Genomic DNA, 21,964 nt, shown 5'->3' with positions numbered 1-21,964 from the left:
TTCAGAAACGGAAAAGAACAGATGCTTTAACAGGATATCGAATTATCCATAATGATTTGATAAAGAAAGTCTTTGTAATTTAAATAGCAGCAATATATTATCTACAATAATTTAACAATAATAAAAAAAAATTTTATTTTCTTGAACAAAAATCATTAAATAATAAATGTCAACAATCAATGTATTATTTTACATTTAAATTCCAATAATTTACACGCAATTTATTTTTATTTTTTGATTTATCTTGGAAATGTCATCCATCTCGAACATTTCCTGAAAGAAAGAAATAAGAAAATAATTATATAATTAAATAATAAAACAATTAATAATTAAATAAAATTATATAATAAAATAAAATATAATTTTATATTTTACATCTGTCTGCTTCTGAGATTTGGACATGTTTTATGTGTCTAGCAATTATATACACAGTTATTGCGCGTAATCTCTCGCTGGATTTGCGCCGGTTTGACAGCGAGATTGTCTCGGTCAGGACGAAAAATGTCAACTGAAACGGAAGGTTAATGAGCGACAGACGCGATCATAGCAGTTTTGGTTGTAAATTCCTCGTGCTTTATAAGAGAATTTATGATGGCGTGCATGAAATTGACGAGACTTGACTGTCGGGAATTATCGTTTGCATTCATTCTGGCCTTTGCAGCATTAAACAACCATTGGGGAGCAAAGGACCCTCGCCGGTTCACACGAGTACACCTGTCCGGTCTGGAATCCAGTCGCCGAAGCCCACGATCAATGGATCAGATCCAATCGCGTAAGTTTTCACATGCTACACCGCCATAAAAATCTCCCCATAATCCTGCTGTGAAAATTTATGGCTCTGTCCGAGGCATTGCATCATTTAATATATCGATAGTGCTTACAGTGAATGGCTTTCTTTCTGATCCCCCGCAGCAATAAATTCTTAAATCCCTTTCAGTTCGTTGCTTTTCCATATTTTATGTTGCCTAATATATTTACAATAATTTTCATTCTTTTTTATTATTATACTTATTACATTTTATATTTATTATATCTTTCTATATTTCTTTCTAAAATTATTTATTTTTATAACATGAAGTGTGTATTGATTGTTGCAGGAGACAGAATTCGATGTCAGGTGGCATTTATGATTCAAGGATGTCGGAGGGACATTATGATATCATCAAATCAAAGGTGAGTTAATTGTTAAATATTATGTTGCTTTATGCAATAATTTTATATCCACGAATCTCTGGCTACTTTATTTGCAATAGTATAATATTGCATTTATAACATTAAATTATTTAATAATTAATCATTCAATTATCTCATGAACATAAATCGTAAACATCGATCTCATTTTATCACTATATTTTTGATAATATACCGGTTGTCACATCCTTATAAAAATTGCATGTTAATTCGCCACTGACGCCTCGCAATGACTTGCCAACTTTCTTATCCGTCCTTTCTTATTTCCGTAGACTTTGACGTAAAACCTATAACTCGTTTATGCTCGGTTATAGTGTCGTTCGCTACAGAAACCGGCTTTCGCACATTTCCCGCGAATCGATTGAAATACCGGGCACGTAAAGTCTACCTAAGACTCCTTGTATATCATTTCCGGTAACTTATAAGAAATTTTAAGCTTGTTACTCCCTCCATTTTTACACCAAGCAGAAGTTTAAAGTTCAATATAAGACTAATACGTCGATAAATATCGTATAAAAACCTGAATAATTTTAAATAATAATTGTTGACGTTTTTTTTTTTGTAAAATGGTAGAATTATTAAAGTTTAAAATTATTTCTCACTTTATAAATTGGATATCAAAGCAAAAAAATTTTTTGTAATATATACATATAAAAAAATGAAGATTTTGGTCTGTAATTTCTCATGTGTTAGTATCTTTAACAAATAATATTTTTAACAGATTATTTCTGCAAATGCATTATTAAAGCTTTGTGTTTATTTTGCAATTTGTATGAACTTTATAGGAACTAATACGAATTTTTCCAGTTGTTTATAAGAGAAGTATGTAGGTTCTCTATTTTATTGCCGATCTATTTAAGACTTAATTCTCTTCTCGTTATTGATTAGTCGCGGTTATTAAGAAATTGTCAATTAAACATCGTAATTGCCTCATCAATGTCGATTAGCTATGGGATAATCTTCTTCTTTATCGACTCGATAGGTCTTATATTTCTTATATTCTTTATTATATTTTTTATTATTTCTGTTATTTATTTTTTCGAAGCGTATTTTTATACCGAACATTTTGGTAATTTTTTTAAGCATATTTTATTAATATGTCTTAATTTATAGAATATACATTAATATAGTACATCTTAATTTTTTTGTATTACTTCAAAATTTGTATATCCTAATTTTTTTCGTTTTTAATACTGCGATTCATTGCATTAATGTCTCTTGAATACGCGATATTCGATTCATGTCCGTACGTAATATGAAATTGCGCGTTTCCGCGCGATATAATACAACAATAGCACAGTGTTAGCCGAAAATTTGCATGTCAATTACTGTTCCTATTCTCGGAAATATCGGGATGAAAAAAGGAGCCAAATAACTTTATTTACTGAACAAACGTGACAAATGAGTAAGTGATGCCAACATTCGGCTACAAATTTTCGCGAACGTGTCTCTTTGGAAAATAATGATGAATGTTTACATTTGATCTTCATTTATCATTTCATTTATCATATTATTTTTCATCTGTTCTCATCGCGCACGTACTACATATCATTCCTTCTGTCCGTTTAATCTTGAAATCTCAATATATAGAGTATGACTGAAGAGTTGACCTGGGAAACTGATCTCAAGTCATTTACATTTTTAATAATTTTAACTCTCTGTTACAATTGTCTGAAAAAATTATTTTTTATGATGCGTATAGTTTGATTACTTTCTGCAAACAAAATCCTGCAACAAAATGTTGCAATATTATTAATTTATCTTGCACATGTGAAGCATATTTTCGTGACTAACTGCATTGATGAGAGAAGCAACACTATGAAGCAATGTTGAATGATAAGATCGATGGTTTATTTTCGCAAAAGAACTCATTACTGCTCTGAATTCAGCGGCCTCGATATCGGCGCATTATGTAACGTAATAATTCCGCGGAAGTGCCGTGACGTCAGCTAGGTGTGGATAAGCTCGGTGACTATAAACGACGCGTTTTATAATTCCCAGCGCATCATTTGTCTTCTTAATTATTAAAGACGAATTCGCGCTACCTTTAATATGCATTCACCGATTTTTATCACTGCCAGATTTTATTTAAATTATTTATTTGTCTTTCATGAACTGCGAAAGGATCCTGGTTCAATTTCGTGCACTTCTTTCTTTCATTTACGTAAAAAGTACGATCATGAATAATAACAGTGCAATATATCAAACTGTCAGAGAATAGCGGAAATTCCGGTAATTATAACGATAATTGAAACGTTGTGCTTACATAAGTGTGTCACAGTTTACTTACTTAGGTTCTTTACTTTCATCCGTTTGTCTTTGAGCTCTAACGAATCGCTAAGAGTTCATGTTGACATACCATGCTGAATACTCATTTGCGAATCTCGTACAACAGCAGTGTACTCGATTCTCGAATTAATAAAGGCAACAGTTGCAGGCGGTTTCTCTTCAGTGAAAATTTAATTATTGAATTATCCCGATGACTACGCATAAACTACTTAATATTTATATTTTCTTTTTACTTTATATTTACTTACTTTATATTTACTTTATATTTTCACATAATTTTCATATAATATAATCCATCTCTGCAATTTAATTTATTAAAATCTTAATGCTACTTTACAGTTAGATTTATTGAATTTATTTAATGATAGTTTTTTTTTCAACATGATATATTTTAAATACCATTTAATTTGGAAGGAAGATTTTATGTGCGATCGATTAACGTTCTATGAATAAACTGCAGTGGCTAATGCAATAATACGACGAGACCTTTGAACACCTACACTCGAAATTCTAATGCCCATTCTCGTCCGATGCTAGATTACGTTGACGCAAATGACGCAGCTGTGGAATGCAAATGCACGTAAATATATAAGAGCGCCGATGTTATCATCGCATGCAATTAGAGGACGAGTCGCGTTATTGACAAAAATGGCATTTCGTGGGCGCTCTTCCGAGATTTTTCGATCGTCATCCGCTTAATCATGTAGAAGCCACCTCACGATCGTTAATATTCATAATAATGGGGCCGTGAAATGAAGCTGATTTGAATTAGATGAGTGGCATAATCGAGCCTTCGTGACCTTCCAAAATTTTCAAACGCTTTTACAGACGCGAACATAATTGACATGTGAACTCATCCGTAATTCATCTGTAACGTGACACGCGTGTTTGTGTAAGCATTGTCACTTTTTCAAGGGGGATATACCCTTTCCTGACATATATGCAAAGTCGCTATTTATCTTCGGTCGTCAAGGTGAGCGGGCCACCACTTCTTCGCGTAGGTGTCAAAGAGAAGCCGGGTAACTCGATAACCCGCAAACATACCGCGCGTTTCCTTCTTGCAGTACGTGACTTGCAATTGAGCAGCGATCGCAATTTGCGCGATAAAGTTTTACGATTGCGGCACTATATTTCACGACAGTTTTATTCTCCCAAGGATAAACATGTATCAGATGTTCTCATGATATATTAAAACAACACCTCGAAAAAATTAAATTTTATAGTACTTGCATTTATATATTTTTTAATATTTTATCTTTTTATTATTTACATTTTTTAATATTTTAATATTTATTTTTTAATATTATTTATATTTTTTAATATTTTATATCTATAATTATATAAAACTTACGAAATAAAATATTTGCATTAATTATGATTAATTACGATTCATGCAATAATAATTTATATTTGTGACAATTTTAATTAATTTAATAATTCATACTTTTAATTAGTTCTCTTTTCAGACAAGTATGATTTTCGTGCGATTATAAATTAATTTTGGTTTTATACAAAATGTTAAATTTATAGCATTGCGGTTTTAGTTTATAAAAATCTTATTTGCGTAACGGTATGATATACAGCTGCGATTTAATCCATACGTGTTGTCTCTATGGAGTACAACGCAATTGCTCCGTCTTGTCGGCTATATGAAAGAATGTTTCTATTCCGTTCACCGGAGAAATATCATACTCTTAAATATCCTCTCTACCTTCCCGTTAATCAAGAGTAGATGGCGCCAGCCAATTACAGTTGCTAATAAAAGCATTCTAGAATGAGTGTATTAATCATATCATATTTGATAATAAATTACATACAAGGATATATCTCTTTGTTTTCCAACTTGATTCGATAAAAATATAATTACGGAAATTTTCAGTATATATTATATTGAGATTTTATTACAAAAGACAAATAATAAAATAATATAATTATTATTTTTAAACAAAATAAATTATATTAAACATAAATAAAATATTATTTTATGTTCGAAAGGATATTTTTTATTTTGCCTTTTTATGATTTTTTGACCTTTTTATCTTTTTATGTTTTCTCAATTATATTTTATAAACTCGTTTTGATTTATTTACGCTTTAGTCTTCTTTTCAATGAACAATTCTTATAAATCGTCTGTTTTTTTACATGCGACAAAATGATACTCTTTTTCTCTGAAAGGCACGCGAACCGGTGTTGCATGGACTGAGGATGAGTCATTTGCCATTCTAGTTCGCAGCAATTTGAAATACAAATGTTTTTTCCTTGCACATCCAGATGAGGCATTCAGTGTTGCAACAAAGATCGAAATCGCACATCTCGTCAAAAGGAGAGCTGTTTAATCAGCTTGAGTCTCATTTTAAGATTAAAAAATTGCGATTTATATTTTATATTTTATTTTTATATTTTTATATTTTATATTTTATATTTTATTTTTATATTTTTATATTTTATATTTTATTTCGTAATTCCGCGCGCGTGACTATATTTTTACTAATTTATAAATCTGTCACACGTTTGATTAATTGCGCGGAGGACAACTAATTTCATTATAATTGCACTTCGTTTAATATAAATTTTTTTTTCTGATTCCACTTATCTCGTTTTTGTCTGCTTAGCCTTGCACTGTAAAGGTTTAAAAATTAATTGCTCTATAATTTTCTCCTTCTTACTCTTACTACTGTTGACGTAATCGGTTTAAGATTACAAACCTTCTGCATAAAACATACGATATTTCATATGCATATACAGATCTAGAAAGATTTCTAGATACTTACTACGCAATTTATGATCCTTTCAAAATCATATCTCGAACGCGAACATGGTTTATTTCTTTCCATGTTGCCAAAGGAAGTTATATCAAAGATCGCCAACTTTAATACGTGCTATCAAAGTTTTTGATATATCGCGATCGTGTGCGAGAAAATCGCGATAGGGCAGAGCTCACATGACATATGTATTGTGCTTCGTCACGATAGCACATTCCCATAATCGCAGGGCGCCAACTTTCGTTAGCGATCTGATTCGGTCAGGGTCATATCGATGGATTCCTTCGCAGTTTTGCGCGACAAACCAAACCCATAAGGTTTGACCTAATATGGATACTTCGCCTTTGAACGAATGGCAATACACACAGACACATGCAATATCGGTCTGGTGGGGATCTCTGACAGAGAGTTCCTTCGAGAGGCACCGGGTCTCTCACCGGGTATCACGGTACCCCAGTACCTCATCGGACGTGTATTACGACGCACATGCGTTCTTTTCGAGCCACAATCGCGCTCCCACCACGCCGCTTACATGCCGGTCGCTTAACGAACCGCGAAGGTAAAACGAAAATCCTCAGTCCCTTCACACGTGGTGTCGAATTGTAAGTGTGTACAGAAGCGTGTCGAATGGACGCCAGTATCGGAGAATTCAATTTATCTCGTGACACCATCTGTATATGACATTGTGATGCCACGGACTTGTTAACGATTTTATACAACAAGATAATATACCGAAACAATCGTCAACGATTGCTAAAATATAAATAGAGAATTTAATTTAAAAATAAATATGATTTAAAATTTTTTTAATAACAATGAAGTGCATAGGAATTTCTTCTATCATCGAATAACATTTTAAAACACTTGAAAGATTATTACTCTTACGGTATACATGGTCGATGAGCATTAGGATCAAGACGAGATATCTTTCGTCTTGACTTATCGGGTTCCAAAGGTGTTGTCTGCGAGCTAATTAGCATCCTGTAGCCGTAAAAGTCACTAAGCGAGACAATTTTGAACAAATTTCTACGTAATTATGTGATGCATGAGGCGCGGAATCTCTACAAGATCGGATTAAACACTTCACCGAAAGCATATCCGGAAGATTCAAGAGCAAGACAGTGATCTCTAATTGATTTCACGACGAGAGCGCTTTTCCCTTTGTAATTATACGATGTCGACGTCGGCGCATCAACAAGCGGCCATACGTCGCCTTGAGGAGCTCTTCAGGGACGTCAAGTTGGAGCAACTGCACAATAATCCCGAGTTGATCAAACACGAGCTCAAGATCGATAAGTGCTGCGAAGTGCACGGCAAGCACGCCAAGGAGAACTGCTGGAATCGCAGAGGATCTTTCGGTAACGCGACCAGAAAGGATTCCTTTGGACGCCATGAAGCTTATAATTACTCAGCCACGTCTCCCAGAAGGGGCTCCTTGGGGATACCGATGTCGCCGCCCAAAAGAGAATTGCATCCCTCAACTTTCCCCAGCACTCTGAGGAAGAATCCCTTGGGATCGTCTATGAGCGCCATCAACAACACCAGGAAGGATCTCTTCTCCAACACCATCGGCGGCTCGCCTCTGCGAAGAGACCCCATCGGTCGCTCCATGGGCTGTCTCAGAAAGGACACCATGTCCAATTACAACTCGCCATTAAGGCGAGATTACGTGGCCAAGTCGATGACGAATCTTCAGCGACCGGCGACAATACGACGTGACGCAGCCGCCCCCAATTTGGCTAGCTTGTTTGTCGCAACCTCCGCGGATTATCGCGCGAATATGAGGACCGGTCTTAGCTCGTCTAATGGCGATCTCAAGGCGCGCAGCTATTCCAACGGGAACTTGAGGAGCTGCCTGGCCGGTTCCAGCGGGAATCTAAAGGGCAACCTGAACGTGACCCTGAGTTCAGGCGACCCAGCGAGTTCGGGCAGCCTGAAAAAACCAGACGGCAAGTCGCTTTCTAGTGGCCGAAGGGGCTCGTACGATCGGCGGCGGCTCTCGACGGATTCTCTGGATAACTTGAAGAGAAACTCGTGGGATCCGGGTCGCAGGGGCTCTTCGGGCTCTTCAGGCGGATGGGATGATCCGATTTGGGAGGAAGGAAGCTTCGCCGGTCAGGTAATGATGAGTTCTGTTTACCAGTCCCAAGTAAGAAAGAGAGAGAGGAATCATGTGAAAGGCCGACGATGATGCCATCGATAAGTAGAAGAGCTGAGTAAGTTGCACGCGTGCTGTAATATCGCTTTTATAACGCGATTATACAGATAGGATTACGAAAGTATCATCGACCAACATGAAAAAAACTTGTCGTACAAGTCAACTATTATTCGCGATAAAGCTAAGGACTCTCTCGTTATTCGAGGCCGATAGATATGAAATATGTTTCTGTTGTTCCTGCGTTTTGCATTGTTTTGCATTCTCACGAGCGACCAGAGAAAATATGTCGGTTTGCTGGTTAAAGAGAAAACCGGCTTATTACGCGGGAAAGAATACAAATTTATCAGTTCTTGTTAAAGCGATCCTACGCGAGTGCGACTCGCACTTATGCGTGGGAATCGGGGTTCGTTAATACGTACGCTAAATATTGAGTTGCTGTCGAGATATAGAGTATATTTACTGGAACAGTTATGCCGTGTAATCCGCTCTTCGACATCGTAACGATTATAATTTGCGTAGAAAAGTGAGAGAAAACCTGTCGAATTTCACAGGCTAATCGTTTGGCGTAATTGAAACTTTTCTAATTTAATTTATAATTTTAATCTACATTTCTAGGGGATAAAAATTATATTATATATGCTATTGGCATATGAATATATAGTAAAATTAAATTTTTTATAATATAATATTGTAGAAGATATCAGTATTTTTATTATATATTCTTAAATATATAATAAATATATAATAATTGTGAAATAATTTTATCATATAATTTATAATTTATGTCGAGTTTTTTAATATAATATATAATAATATATAATATAATATATATAATATATAATTAATAATAAATATATAATAATTGTGAAATAATTTTATCATATAATTTATAATTTATAATGTCGAGTTTTTTAAATTCGTCGAAATTATTCATTCAATATATGCTTTTAGTCAAAATTATGTTGCATATATTTTATAAATAATTTTATTAATTTTGAATTAATGAAATATTTTTTATAATTGACTCTTCTTTTTCATATTATTAAATAACGAACTTTATCAGTAAAATTGATTTCATATAACATCGAGGGGCAGCAAACATTTCTGGCACGTGCTTACGTCATCGGCGTGCCTTGCATGGTATGAGAGTGTCATGCATTAGTCATCGAAACGTTATGATACTGCCGCTAACAAATAGGGGAAATATATCACTCCGTTCGTTTAGACATATCTAAGATCTATTTGTTCTTGAGAATTATTCATTAATCGTTTATTTTATTATTTGATAATCAATCACGCGATAAATGATGCTAACTGATAAATCACTCTTAAATGATAGAGTTAAAATTAACAGAGATCTAAAAGTAACATATTGTATAAATAAGGTAAATGGCTATAACTTCCTCAGCGGATATAATTTCGTTAAGTCTTCTTAAAATGAAATAAATTAAGCAATTTCGCGTATATCGACTATATTTCAGATTTGAAACGATATTTAAATCGTTTCAAATCGGGAAATATAGTCGATATACGCGAAATTGCTTAATTTATTTCATTTTAAGAAGGCTTGACGAAATTATATCCGCTGACGAAGTTATAGCCATTTACTTTATTTATTATATATTATTTATATATTTTTTTGTTTACAAATTATACAATTAAAAAGTATCAACGTGTGTTTGATTTAGAATTCTGTTTAAAATATCATTTTGATAAAGAAGGATTTTATCTTTTTTATACAATTAATTTTTTTTCTATAAACTAATTTTTTTTATCGTAAAAATAGGAGAAACAAGTCTGTAGTTCTATTAACATGGTTTACATGGCGGCAAACCATATAAATACAAAAATGCTTTATAGTCGAATGCCGTTATATTCACCTTTGTTCAGCAAACATTGGCTGTTACATTGTTACGGTACAACCTGTGTTCTCTCTGGTTCGTCCTATAGGCAATGGTTCCATAGATTTCCTGAAACAAGTTCCCTCCACAAAAAAGGCAAAGGGGAAGATATAACCCACGCACAGTACATTCGGCCCTGAGCGATGGCCTACGCGTTCGGATCAACGAGATTGATAATTCACATTTTTGCAGATGAATCTTTCCTTTCTCGCTACCTTCCTCTATCAACGCTCGGTTTTTTTTGTATAACGCGAGAGTTATTGGATCCACGTCAGCGCACTCGATATGGTCGCTTCCGAATGCGAAAGTTTGAAAAAAAATCGTGTTACATCACTATATTAATTCATCACGAATTTATACATCTCTTATTTAGCCTCATACTTGTGTCAGGTTATTTATTGGCAATGCTAAAAAGATTGTGATATTAAAACAAGTTTGTCAGCTCTAGAAAACGTGAATTTTAATTAAGTTTAAAAAATAGAAAAAAAAATATTGTTTCTTATATACTTAAAATTTTTTTATAATATAATATAATTTAATATAATTTATAATATAATTTAATTTATAATATAATTTTATATAATTTTATAATATAATTTAATTTATAATATATTTTTATATATAATATATAAATTTTTTATAATATATATTTTTATAATATTTTTTTATAATATAATATTTATGATATAATATTGTATTCAATATTTTTATAATATAATATAATATTTTATAATATATTGTATATCAATATTTTTACTATATATTTTACTTAAATACATTTTTTTATTTTTCTTTAATAGACATAAATTTATTTCCTAGTATATTTTTTTATTTGCAAAGATTTAGATATTTTAATTGCAAAGAATGATATTAAATACCAAATAATTTAATAATTATTTATTTAATTAATTACATTATATTTAAATAATTACATTATTTATTTAATTACTTACATTATTTATTAACTTTAAAGGGAGAAATAATTAAATTTTGTTTGCATGTTCTACGTATGTATTCTTATATTACTCTCTTAGTCGCAGTCGACATATTTGCAGCATTATTCTCTGCAGGGTTCCGAAAATCCCATAATCGGCCTGCGCCGCACGTGCTTCATACACATGATGCGCTTTACCTACATGCGACTTCACGGTCGGCGAACACACGCAATTTTCCGCGTGTCATACGGTTCCGGAACGGTTCCGTCTCACGACGACATCCGAGATGATTGACCGATCGTGGTCGGTACCGTTATCAAAAATTGACGCTTATTGACATACAAAACCAGCCAAAATTGACCTGCAGAGAATACTTCGCGTGTCATCCTCGATATTGCAATCTTCTAGTCTTTCTAGCGATCATTAACCGGAAGCGAGCAACTAGGTGAACCGTAATAATTTCGTCAAAAATTGACTAAAAAATTGACTAAAATTGACGCAAAAATCGATCTTAAATGTTAAGTTTCAACTTCGCTGATTCAGATATACATTATACATATCGTGTAGCGCTGATAGCAAAGAACTTAACAAAAACACGCGAGAGCACTTAAGTTATCTGCATTGAAGAGCATAAGTACAGAATACTTAAAACGACATTTTTCCATACGAGAGATTAGTTATGAAAGGTTAAAAGTATAAAAATAATCTTGAGAAACTACAAGTGTCAATAACAATCAATGATATCTTAAACAATTTTTCTAACAGTTTATTTATCTAGAAAATTATTTAAGCCTTTATTAAATACATGAGAAAATTTCTTGATATATAAATATAATATTTGTTCTTAATATGGGAAAATAAGAGCAGAAATACATAACAAATTTTTTTTTAATATTTTAAAAAGTTGGTAATCTTTGACATATTTATCTTATCATAGTATTTTTCTGCTTTTGCTATTAATAGCGAGCTTCACGCAATTAAAGCGACGGATAAATGATAGTTCGAGAATTTAGTGAATTTATTTTACTTCGTGCAATAATTGAGGCAACGTAAAAAATTTTTGCATGTTTGGCGAATTGTTATAAGCGAATAAAAAAGTATTTTATTATTGACTTTTGATGTGCAAATCAGATTTGCCAAAGTACCACGTATTACATTAAATAGAATTTAATAAAATTAATTTATCGTACTAACATTGAAGATTTCTTATATAAATTTATCGCGATATTAGTCGTGGCTCATTAAATTCTTATTCTCTAAATTCTATATCTCATCTTCTTGCATAGTTGCAGCTTATAAAATGTTCAATATAAATTTGTTTCTCGAACATATAATTGATTTGTGAACTGATAAATATTCTTGTAACTCAATTTCGCGTATAAATATTTCGAGAAAGTGAAAGATCTCGTGTCACGTACAATTTTCGAGACCTGTCGAAGCACGATGCAAGAGGATCTACACGACGCAAAATGTTTGTTAATTTGGTGAAAGTCTTCTATGTTACAATCATTCCTTCATCTTGCATTTTAGTGAAATCGAGCGTACCTTTCTTCTCGACACATGACCTTTTTGTTGGTAGCGTAAATCACGGTTTGCTAAGACTATTGTTGGACATTTTCTTTTCCAAGTGAAAACAATCGGGTGGCATTTACGATACTTAAAACATTACTATAAGACATTGTTAAATCATCCAGAACAAATATATCTATCATTTTGTTTTTCAGAAAGTATAAGAAGTGATGTTTATCTTAATTGTAGTATATTTTTATTTAGATACATAATTAATTTTTTTCATACATTAATTTTAATATATTTTTATAATATGCATTAATTTTTAATATATTTCTCTTTCTTATATTATTTCTTATAATATTGTTTTCCTTTGAGAGAATTAATAAAAAATCAAAGTCTTTTAAAAAATATATCAATGAATTTTATGATCAAAAGTTAATGAGTTTCCCAAGATACAAATAAGACATTACATGAATAATCGATTTAATAGGAAACTCTGAACGCGGAATAAAGATGTTTTTGCAATGACCGGTATTTTTTTGCATGCTCTAAAGTTAGACACAAGTTATCCTTTTCGTCATCAGTAATATAACTTGCTGGTCAGTCAGATTTCCATGTATGGTGTGATGGTGTAGGTCGTCGTTGCACTTTTGCTCGCCAACGTGGTCGACTACGCCCATATGTATTTTTTTTGCAATTTTTTTTTATCTTTGTAAGTGCATTTCATTACAATTCTGTTCATCGTGTAATATTCTAGATATTTTAAACGAGTTTAGAAAGGCATACATACACTTTTTATTCTGTAAAATTATTTTTTGAAGTAAATAGATTATACAGTATCCGAGAAATTATATATCAGTACAATATCCGCGTTTGAACTTTAAAATCGTTAATTAAATTAATTACAGTTCAGATTTATTTTTATTTAGCAAGTTTTAAAGTGCGCATTAATCTCGCGAAATGAGGATCACCTCTCTTTGATAAACATGCGCGTAGAAGACATAATTTACAATGCTAATGTCATAGTCAATCATTCGCTTGTTGCTGCCGAAACAATTATTCCGTTTCCCCGATCATTGTGGGCGGCATCAAAGTAGGAATACCGAGTAATCATCATTTGAATAATGATGTTATTCTTTGATATACATCACGCATATTCCAAACTAATAATAACGCAGATACGTAATTATGCGAAAAAGATCAAGTTGTGGTGAAGATCATCACGTGATTGCGATCAAATATATTTGACAAGTTTAATACTTAAAAATATTTTTCATTATATTATATATTGTAATAACTCCTTTTTCTATATATGTATAAATAAATATACATAAATATATATAATATGTATAATCATACAGGATGTTTCTTAATAAGTGTTACAAATTTTAGAATATGATTCTTTGTCGAAAATTAAAGAGGATTTTTTACATAAACATTAAAAAGTTCTAATAAAAAATTGAATAGAGGTTGCTAATTTCATCCCCTTATAACAATACTGAGGAGACTGAAAGAAATATTAATAAATAACCTTTTTATTAGTAGAAAATAGCCACCTAATTTCATTTCTTTAACTTGTTCCAAATTTGAGAAAAAAATAAAAACCTAATTTTTACTCTCATTTTTGGAGGAGGGTAACTCCACAGGGAGGAATGTAAGAATATATGTTTATATAAAAAACCCCCCTTAATTTTCGACAAAGAATCATCTCCTAAAATTTTCCACACTTGTTAAGAAACATCCTGTATATGTATTTATATAATATATTATATATGTTTACATTTATGTATATAATTATATTTTTCTCGGATTATATTAAATATACCGGGTGTGATTCGTGAATGCTACATTTTGTTGTGGATAAAAGAGAAACCTACATTAGCTTGGTGAGTGTATGAAACTTTAGCGGTAAAGGATTTCACCGGAGTCTCTACATCGTCGATTCTTGGTCGAGACTTCTCTCTGAACATCTCGAGTACCGAAGAGTTTCTGCATTATCGATATTCCAGTCTTCTTTTTATTATTTCTTTTTTTTTTGTTTTTGATATTTCATATTCTTCTTATTACAATAATTCAGAGATCATAACAATTCATCATTTTCATGCGAAAGAAATGATGAATAAATATTTACCGAAGACATGACGAACACTAGCGGATATTGTTGCTGAGAAAATGTAGGTCACGATCTTCATGCTGATGGATGTAAGCTTGACCAGGCGCATCTAATAATCATCCACTTTCTTGTAAATTCCTTGTGATCGTCATAAATCGATACGTTCTTTTCTCCCAATCGCCTCGCGATGATCATAATTGAAGACATATCGTAGCACTTGTGCATTTGCTATTAATTACATTAATAATTAATTTACACGACATGATTGACGAATTGATGATGATTGTCTTAATTTAATTTAAGCGATACAAGGCAAGATTAAAAATCATTATTTATCATTTATGTAATTATCGATTATTAGGTATACAGCTGATTTAAAAATCCGTTAATTATTTTAATGGATAATTATTCCGTTGTTTATGATGGAAGAAAATAATTACAGTATCGAGTTAATTAGAAAGAAATTGATTTCATTTGTTGGCAAAAATTATTTAGCTTCTCCGTTAATGTAATTGATAATTAGATGTAATATATTCTTATTTCAAGTAGAAAAAAAATATATAAAAAAAATACATCGTTAAAAATTAAATATAATGTTTACTTATATACAGTGTACATACAGTAGCAGTGTGATAATAATTTACATTATTCGTACAATTTTTTTCTTAATTGCAACCGTGTGAAACTTTTATTCTTCCGTTTTCCATACGTTAAGCTATCATTTTCGATAGTATTTTTTTTGTTTTGGCATACCTTGTGTCAGCGGCGGATTAAGTCATGGTCCACGGTATCAAGACCGGACGTATGATAATTATCGTGCGGTAATGCACGGTTTACATTTCGTACCAGTTATCATGTTGCCCGTTTTCATGACAGATACAAGTCAACCTGTTATTAATATTTTTTAACGGTGTACGTACGGTATGGCTGGTCATACTCGACGTTACAGTTTTCGTTTCCGTATCGTGCTGCGTTTCGAGCTCCGAAAGAAGTCTCAGTTGTTGGTCAACCTATTACGCAAGTGCTTTTTCAGGAAAACTGGTTTGCGTTTCTTTTCTCTCTTTTTTTCTTTCTTTCTTTTTTCGCGTGACTTCTCGGATACGCAAATAAGAAGGCACACACGCAGTCGAACACGAGTCGAAATCCTGCGGAACGCAATCAATTAGCGAGCTATTTCTAATCGTGAACGCCAGTCGTCGATAGCTTTTCAGAATGAAAAGGATAGAACGATTGGTTCGTAGACGTATAGGAAATTTAAGTAATTTCCATTCACGCTCCCGGCAGTCAGTCGCGAAAGGATTGATCATCGGTGCAAAATAGAATTATGTAGTTGATTTCCAATGTATTGGACTTTCCAAGATTGACTATAAAGGTGTGAGTCAATTTGAGGAATAGAAGCGCGAATGTAAACCGTGAGAAAAAAAATTAAATATGTTTATTCCTTATGTGACTGGACGCATATATAATGCAGAATCATCGCGCGAACTGAAGTAGGATTATTTGGTAGCTGGTAATACCGGTACTGAAAACTCGGTCAACAAGTGCCTTGTCTCTGTGACAATTTTGACTTCTGCGATATTCATCGCTGATGCGTGCCTGCAAGTCATGACGTTTTTCTTCGGAGGACGAAGAAATCGCATCGGACATGCATGCAATGGCGCCATTATTACCGTAGATGCATCAATGATTGACTATTGACTCTATGCTTGCTACATCTCTTTATATCAAAGCCATGCAGTTCTATATCTTTTTAATGAAGAAATAATATCACTAATTTTTATATAATTATTATGCAGATAATGTTAGAGAAAATTATTTGTTGAAAATATCAGTCATTGATCATAATCAGTCTGTCAATCACTTGTTTTGCATCATTAATTTTAAATTATGTATATAATAACATTGGATAATTTTGAATTGAAATATTATTTACTCCAAAATAATTGCAATTCAATATTATCTCTAAAAAATATTGATTGTGATGTTATTTAAAATTATCTATAATGTGCATTTACAGTCAACCCACTGACGCATTTACTCTAAAGAATCTTCCTATCACAAAACGTAATCTTTTACCTAATTAGACGAATTGTTTCGCAGCTTACGCGGATCACCGTCAGTTTCATTATCAGATAACTCTCGCTACTGTTATTGTCCCCGAAACAAACGCTCGCTCCAGATTTCGTTTTCTCGCGATCTATATCCACATGGAAAGTCATCCAATTTTAATAACGACGCGATACCTTGCACGCGACTCGATGTCACTCAAACGTACTGGAACGAACTTTTCTAATGGCAGCAGACCATGCTAATCGGCTAAGGATCCACGTAATGACATAAACACCCGAAAGATTCCTTTTTTCGCGCGTTGAGATAAATTGCGTACACGCGTTGTGTACACGCGGATCATGGCAATTTACTTTTTGCGTCGCCCGATACTTTCTCTAAAACGCAGATGTACAAAGATGACGTGCATCAACAGCCTATTATATACTTGGCGACCTATTTCCCGTCATTTCCGTCGATTCGAAATATTTATTCGGAGAAATCCAGTTTCTATAACATATGTATCCTGTCAAATTGCCTTTGGTTCGGATCAAACCGAGACAAATCGAAGTATTTTAATTGACTATTACATAATGATACATTATATCACGAGACACAATCGACATCAAGAGTTTGATGTATCTAATCGTAGAAAGTTCCAATAAAGTGTATCGAACTTGATTTTTATTATTTATTCGTCGAAAAAGCAAATCCTTTTATCAGCGCCAAGATCACCTGATCAATCAAAATACTAACAGGCGTGGCCGCATCTATATTAATCGATCAAGTGACTTTTGGAACACGGCGAAAGGATCTCGATCCACTTTCGTTCTCGCGGACACACTTAATAATTATTCGCGATTTTCCTGAAAACGCGTTAAAAAACATAAATCTCGGATAGTGAAATTAACGTGACGCGAGTAAAATGTGGTATTTATTAATAACGGGTCGATCGGCGATTTATACGAGGTATAAATTCACGATTCACGTGATCGGTTATTGCGGCGAAAGGAAATTTCGCGCGTACACGCGAGATAACGACCGATCCCGCGATTTAAAAAAAAGGAAGAGAGGCCGGAATGAAGACTGGAGGAGGACACATCGTCGCACACATCTCGATGAATTATTAACGGAGCGTATCGGAGAAAGCGATGGAAAATTGACGCGGCCGCCCGCTGGAGCGATGAAGGAAACGGTAATTTTTTTCTGTAGGTTCAATTAAATATTAATAAAAGTAAACTCTTTAATTCCTAAGAGACTCCCCCATCTTAAGTTTCTTCGGAATAAAGATTCAATATTTTTTTTTTAATTAGAAATTATCGCTACATAAATTCTTACTCCTAGTCTCTTGAGACGCAAGAAGAGTCCGATAATGTGTAATTTATGCATGATATAAGATATACATATATGCTTGGACCGGCCATTGAAGTAGATTTGCGATGGACGCAGAACGCGTTAAAATCAGCCGACCGAGAAAATTTATAAGACACGCACGATAACATTGATAGAACTCCCGGCGATTGCCGCATTAACAGCACCGATCACAATGTGTAGGAAAGTACAACGGTCCATATACGATGCTTCTTGTAACGCTAAAATAGTTGTGATCGCAATGACTTGAAAATAAGTAGCGCGCGTCTGCGCTCGTTGTCAATAAATAAATAGGTATAAAATTAATTTCTCTTTTCACATTTTTTTCCGAAATATATATATATATATATATATCACGTTAATTATGCTAATTATTGTAACTGCACACGTACAAGAATTATAAGCTTTTAAAGATGAAAATTACGCCGAAGATAATTAATTTAAAAACATATATAATAACATGTAATTATAAAATTTTATTTGCAATTTTTTGTATGATTATATTTTATAATTATAATATTATATGAGAAAAAATATACAATTATAAAGTAATATGTATAATTTCCAGATACTTATAAGATAATGCTAGTAGAAAATATATCTATTTTATATATATTTATTTAATTATAAAATAAAAATAATACATAAAAAAAATAATAAAATACTGAATAAAATTACTATATCAAGTAGAGAAGTTTGCAGTTAAAAATAAAATAAAAATTAATCGAATACTAGTTATAATATGTTGAAATTAATATATTAATAATAATAAATCAAAAGAATGAATGTGAAAAAAAGTCGCATAAAATATCACTTCATACGCTTTCCTACATGTTTCCTACACTTTATCGATACGTATCTACATACATTTTGATCAAACTCCGCAACAACCTTCAATTCTGTTCTGACGCATATTGCGAATCGTTGCGACACAATTCGCGATTGAATTCGCGAAGGCAACGCAAGTTTTACGATCTGAAAACGATCTGACGATCGCGACGCCCACCTTGGTTCTCACTTCCTGCGAATAATGACGCGATTTCTATCTCGAAACAGGATTAATACGAGCGGATGGGCCCGGCGGTTGTCGCTGGAAAAGATGATTGCGCAGTGAAAGCGAGAGAGGATGGAAAACGAATGTTGTAGTCGTCTCTCTTTTCCTTTTTTTTCGTGTGTGTACATCATCGAACTCTCTCGATAGAGATGCGATTATCCCTCTTCTCGGTTCGCGGCTTTCGAAGATGATCCAAGGACTTCGATCGAACACGAATTTTCACGCGTGAGTCTCTCATTCCGTTTGTTCGTGGCTGAGAGAAACGTCATCTTTCGGACATCAATATTCACCATTTTCGTGATAAGTATCCTTATTGCGTGATTTTTTTCTCCTAATTCTATTCCTATATTACGCGATTTTTCTTTGCGTGCGCTGGTATTTTCAACCAAGATAACCCTCGCTGCTTGTTTCAAATGAGATCACGCGCATATTGCGGGACTATCGTGCAATCGCTATTGTTCTTTGCGATATAATTGTCTTCGGATAGTTACTGGTAGCACTCTAATTTTCTATTCTTATTATATCAATTACAATTTGCAAATTAGATTTCACTTACGTGGAGCCGCTTTATGCTTGACCGTTACACGTGTTATTTTCCCACTATCTAATATCGCTTGTTGCATTGTTTTTTACATATTGCACCTCTTTTTTATACTTTTAATTTGCATATGTAAAAAATAAAATGCAATAAACAATGTATTAAAATATGAGATAAAAGGAATAAACTGGAATGTATTTTTAAAATTAATTTCATATTAAATTTTAGATTAATTCAAGAATCTATTATATATATTTTCGAATTTGAATATATTAGTTAATTAATCAAATTTATTTCTTTTATCTCAAAAAATATATAAAAAAATTTTCATCTTTTTCTTGTAATTGTACACAATAAAATTTCAGAAAATTTTGAATGGTTTTGCAAAACTTTATCAATTTTCTCTTGACAAATAATTTTTTAAAAATTGGACGAGAAAATTGAGACGTAAAAATGCATTAATAAATAATTTATTATTTAAAATATTATTGAGTAATCTTTAAAAAATAGATCTGATAAAATTTTTATCTCGATCTTCCATCTAGAATCCAGGGAGTAAAATGGTATAACTTGACTTGATATTTTTTTTTATAATTTGAAATCCGAGCGATCTTTTTCCCGACGGAATTGCAAACTACTCTCGCTTCGCACGATACGCGCGAAGAAAGGGGGATGAGTTTCGCGGCGGTAGGGAGTCCGAGTCTTTCGCGAGCTGTTTGAACGAGGAGAAGTGGGTCGTTTCTCAACGGACCATAGCAGCTCGACGCGAACAGTAGGTCTACGCACTCCTTCGTCGTACTCAGCTGAGCGCGGGCCGCGAAAATTCACGATCCGTGAGAGATAGTTTCTGAAGAATCACCTCTCGAGTGTTCTTCGAGTGCGCATAAAAGGTACCTCGGTGTTTCGATAAACCTTGAAGCAGAGAATCAAGAGCGACGATAGGGAAGGATGCGATGACGAGAGCTCGAATTGAATCCTTCGATTATCGATGACAGTTAGAAATCGAAAAGTCCGTCCGATAGAAAGTGAAGTGAAGTGTTGAGTCGAATTACGAAACGTTCAAAAGTGATTTTCGATTTTTTTCCCCCTCGAGAACGCTGGAAAGTGGTAAGAATCAAATTTCTCGTCGCGCGTGACTGAATTATTCCCTCGGTCCTTGTCTCACCTCTTTGTGAGAGAGAAAGAGAGAGACGTTTCTAATCTAGAATCCAGATTTACTCGACCAAGCGTGCCAAACTCTCTACGCGTGATCATCAGACACTGTTAAGCTTTCGTCTACATCGGCCTTTGACGATTTCATTATCGAGAGTTTCGACGGTCGCTCGTTGAAATTATCACGCGACGTTTACCAGAGATTTTTATCATAGAAATTTATTTTGACAAATATCGTGAAAGATATTCGAGAAAAACATTAGCTTGACATTTCATATTCGAGCAATATATTTAATAAGAGCACATTTGCCAAATTCGAGTAGGAAATCAGCTGAGAGGCTATGACAGTAACTCTCAAGTCGCTCTGAGGTGATTGGCCTCCAGATCTTGAGACCACAGGATCGACAGAGATCACGATAAGAAACTTTACGATGGGCGACATCCGAGTACTGGATCCACGTATGGATCCGCGTTTCGAACTGAAGCAGCATCGGCCTTGGCCACCGATGTATCGGAATCATCCGAACGGCCGGGCACCGTCCTATTGCTATCGACCGGTTCCGTTGGACACCCTGGCCCAGTGGATAACCCCTCACATCCCCGATTACAATTACGTGCCCGCGCCCAGGATCGCCGGCAACCCCAACAAATCCCGAGACTACTATTACCTCGCTCCGCTCTACAGAAACGCGATGCCACCCCCGCCGCAGGCGATGTCACCCCTTCAGGTGTCGCCGGTGGCGATGCCGCCGCCGCCGCCGCCTGGCATGATGATGATGGAGCGGCCACGAGGACGAGCCAAGAGCTCCGGTGGCCTCACGAGAAGCGTGCCACCCTGCACCTGCACCGTCGGCCGCACCAGGTCCTTGGAGGACGTCAGGAGCGAGATGAGCGAGTGGGACGACTATCACGACGAGAACGGCAATCATTTGCAGAGGAACA

At 33.8% G+C, this 21,964-nt stretch overlaps 1 protein-coding gene across 4 annotated transcripts in view; it reads left to right on the top strand.

Annotated features, from left to right (window-relative positions):
- LOC105248653 (WD repeat-containing protein 47) overlaps positions 1 to 21,964 on the top strand; it is a 64,734-nt gene that overhangs the window by 27,497 nt on the left and 15,273 nt on the right. For all 4 annotated transcript variants that reach the window (XM_011253559.3, XM_011253561.3, XM_025413941.1 and 1 more), the window contains 2 exons: positions 662 to 772; positions 1,098 to 1,173. In XM_011253559.3, coding sequence (XP_011251861.1) covers positions 662 to 772; positions 1,098 to 1,173 — 187 coding nt within the window. The remainder of the gene's footprint in view (positions 1 to 661; positions 773 to 1,097; positions 1,174 to 21,964) is intronic.

This window comes from Camponotus floridanus, unplaced genomic scaffold, assembly GCF_003227725.1.
Source record: "Camponotus floridanus strain SB8 unplaced genomic scaffold, Cflo_v7.5 scaffold72, whole genome shotgun sequence".
Lineage (NCBI taxonomy): Eukaryota > Metazoa > Arthropoda > Insecta > Hymenoptera > Formicidae > Camponotus > Camponotus floridanus.
Note: the sequence above shows the minus strand (reverse complement) of the source record. Positions and strands in the feature narration are given on the sequence as shown.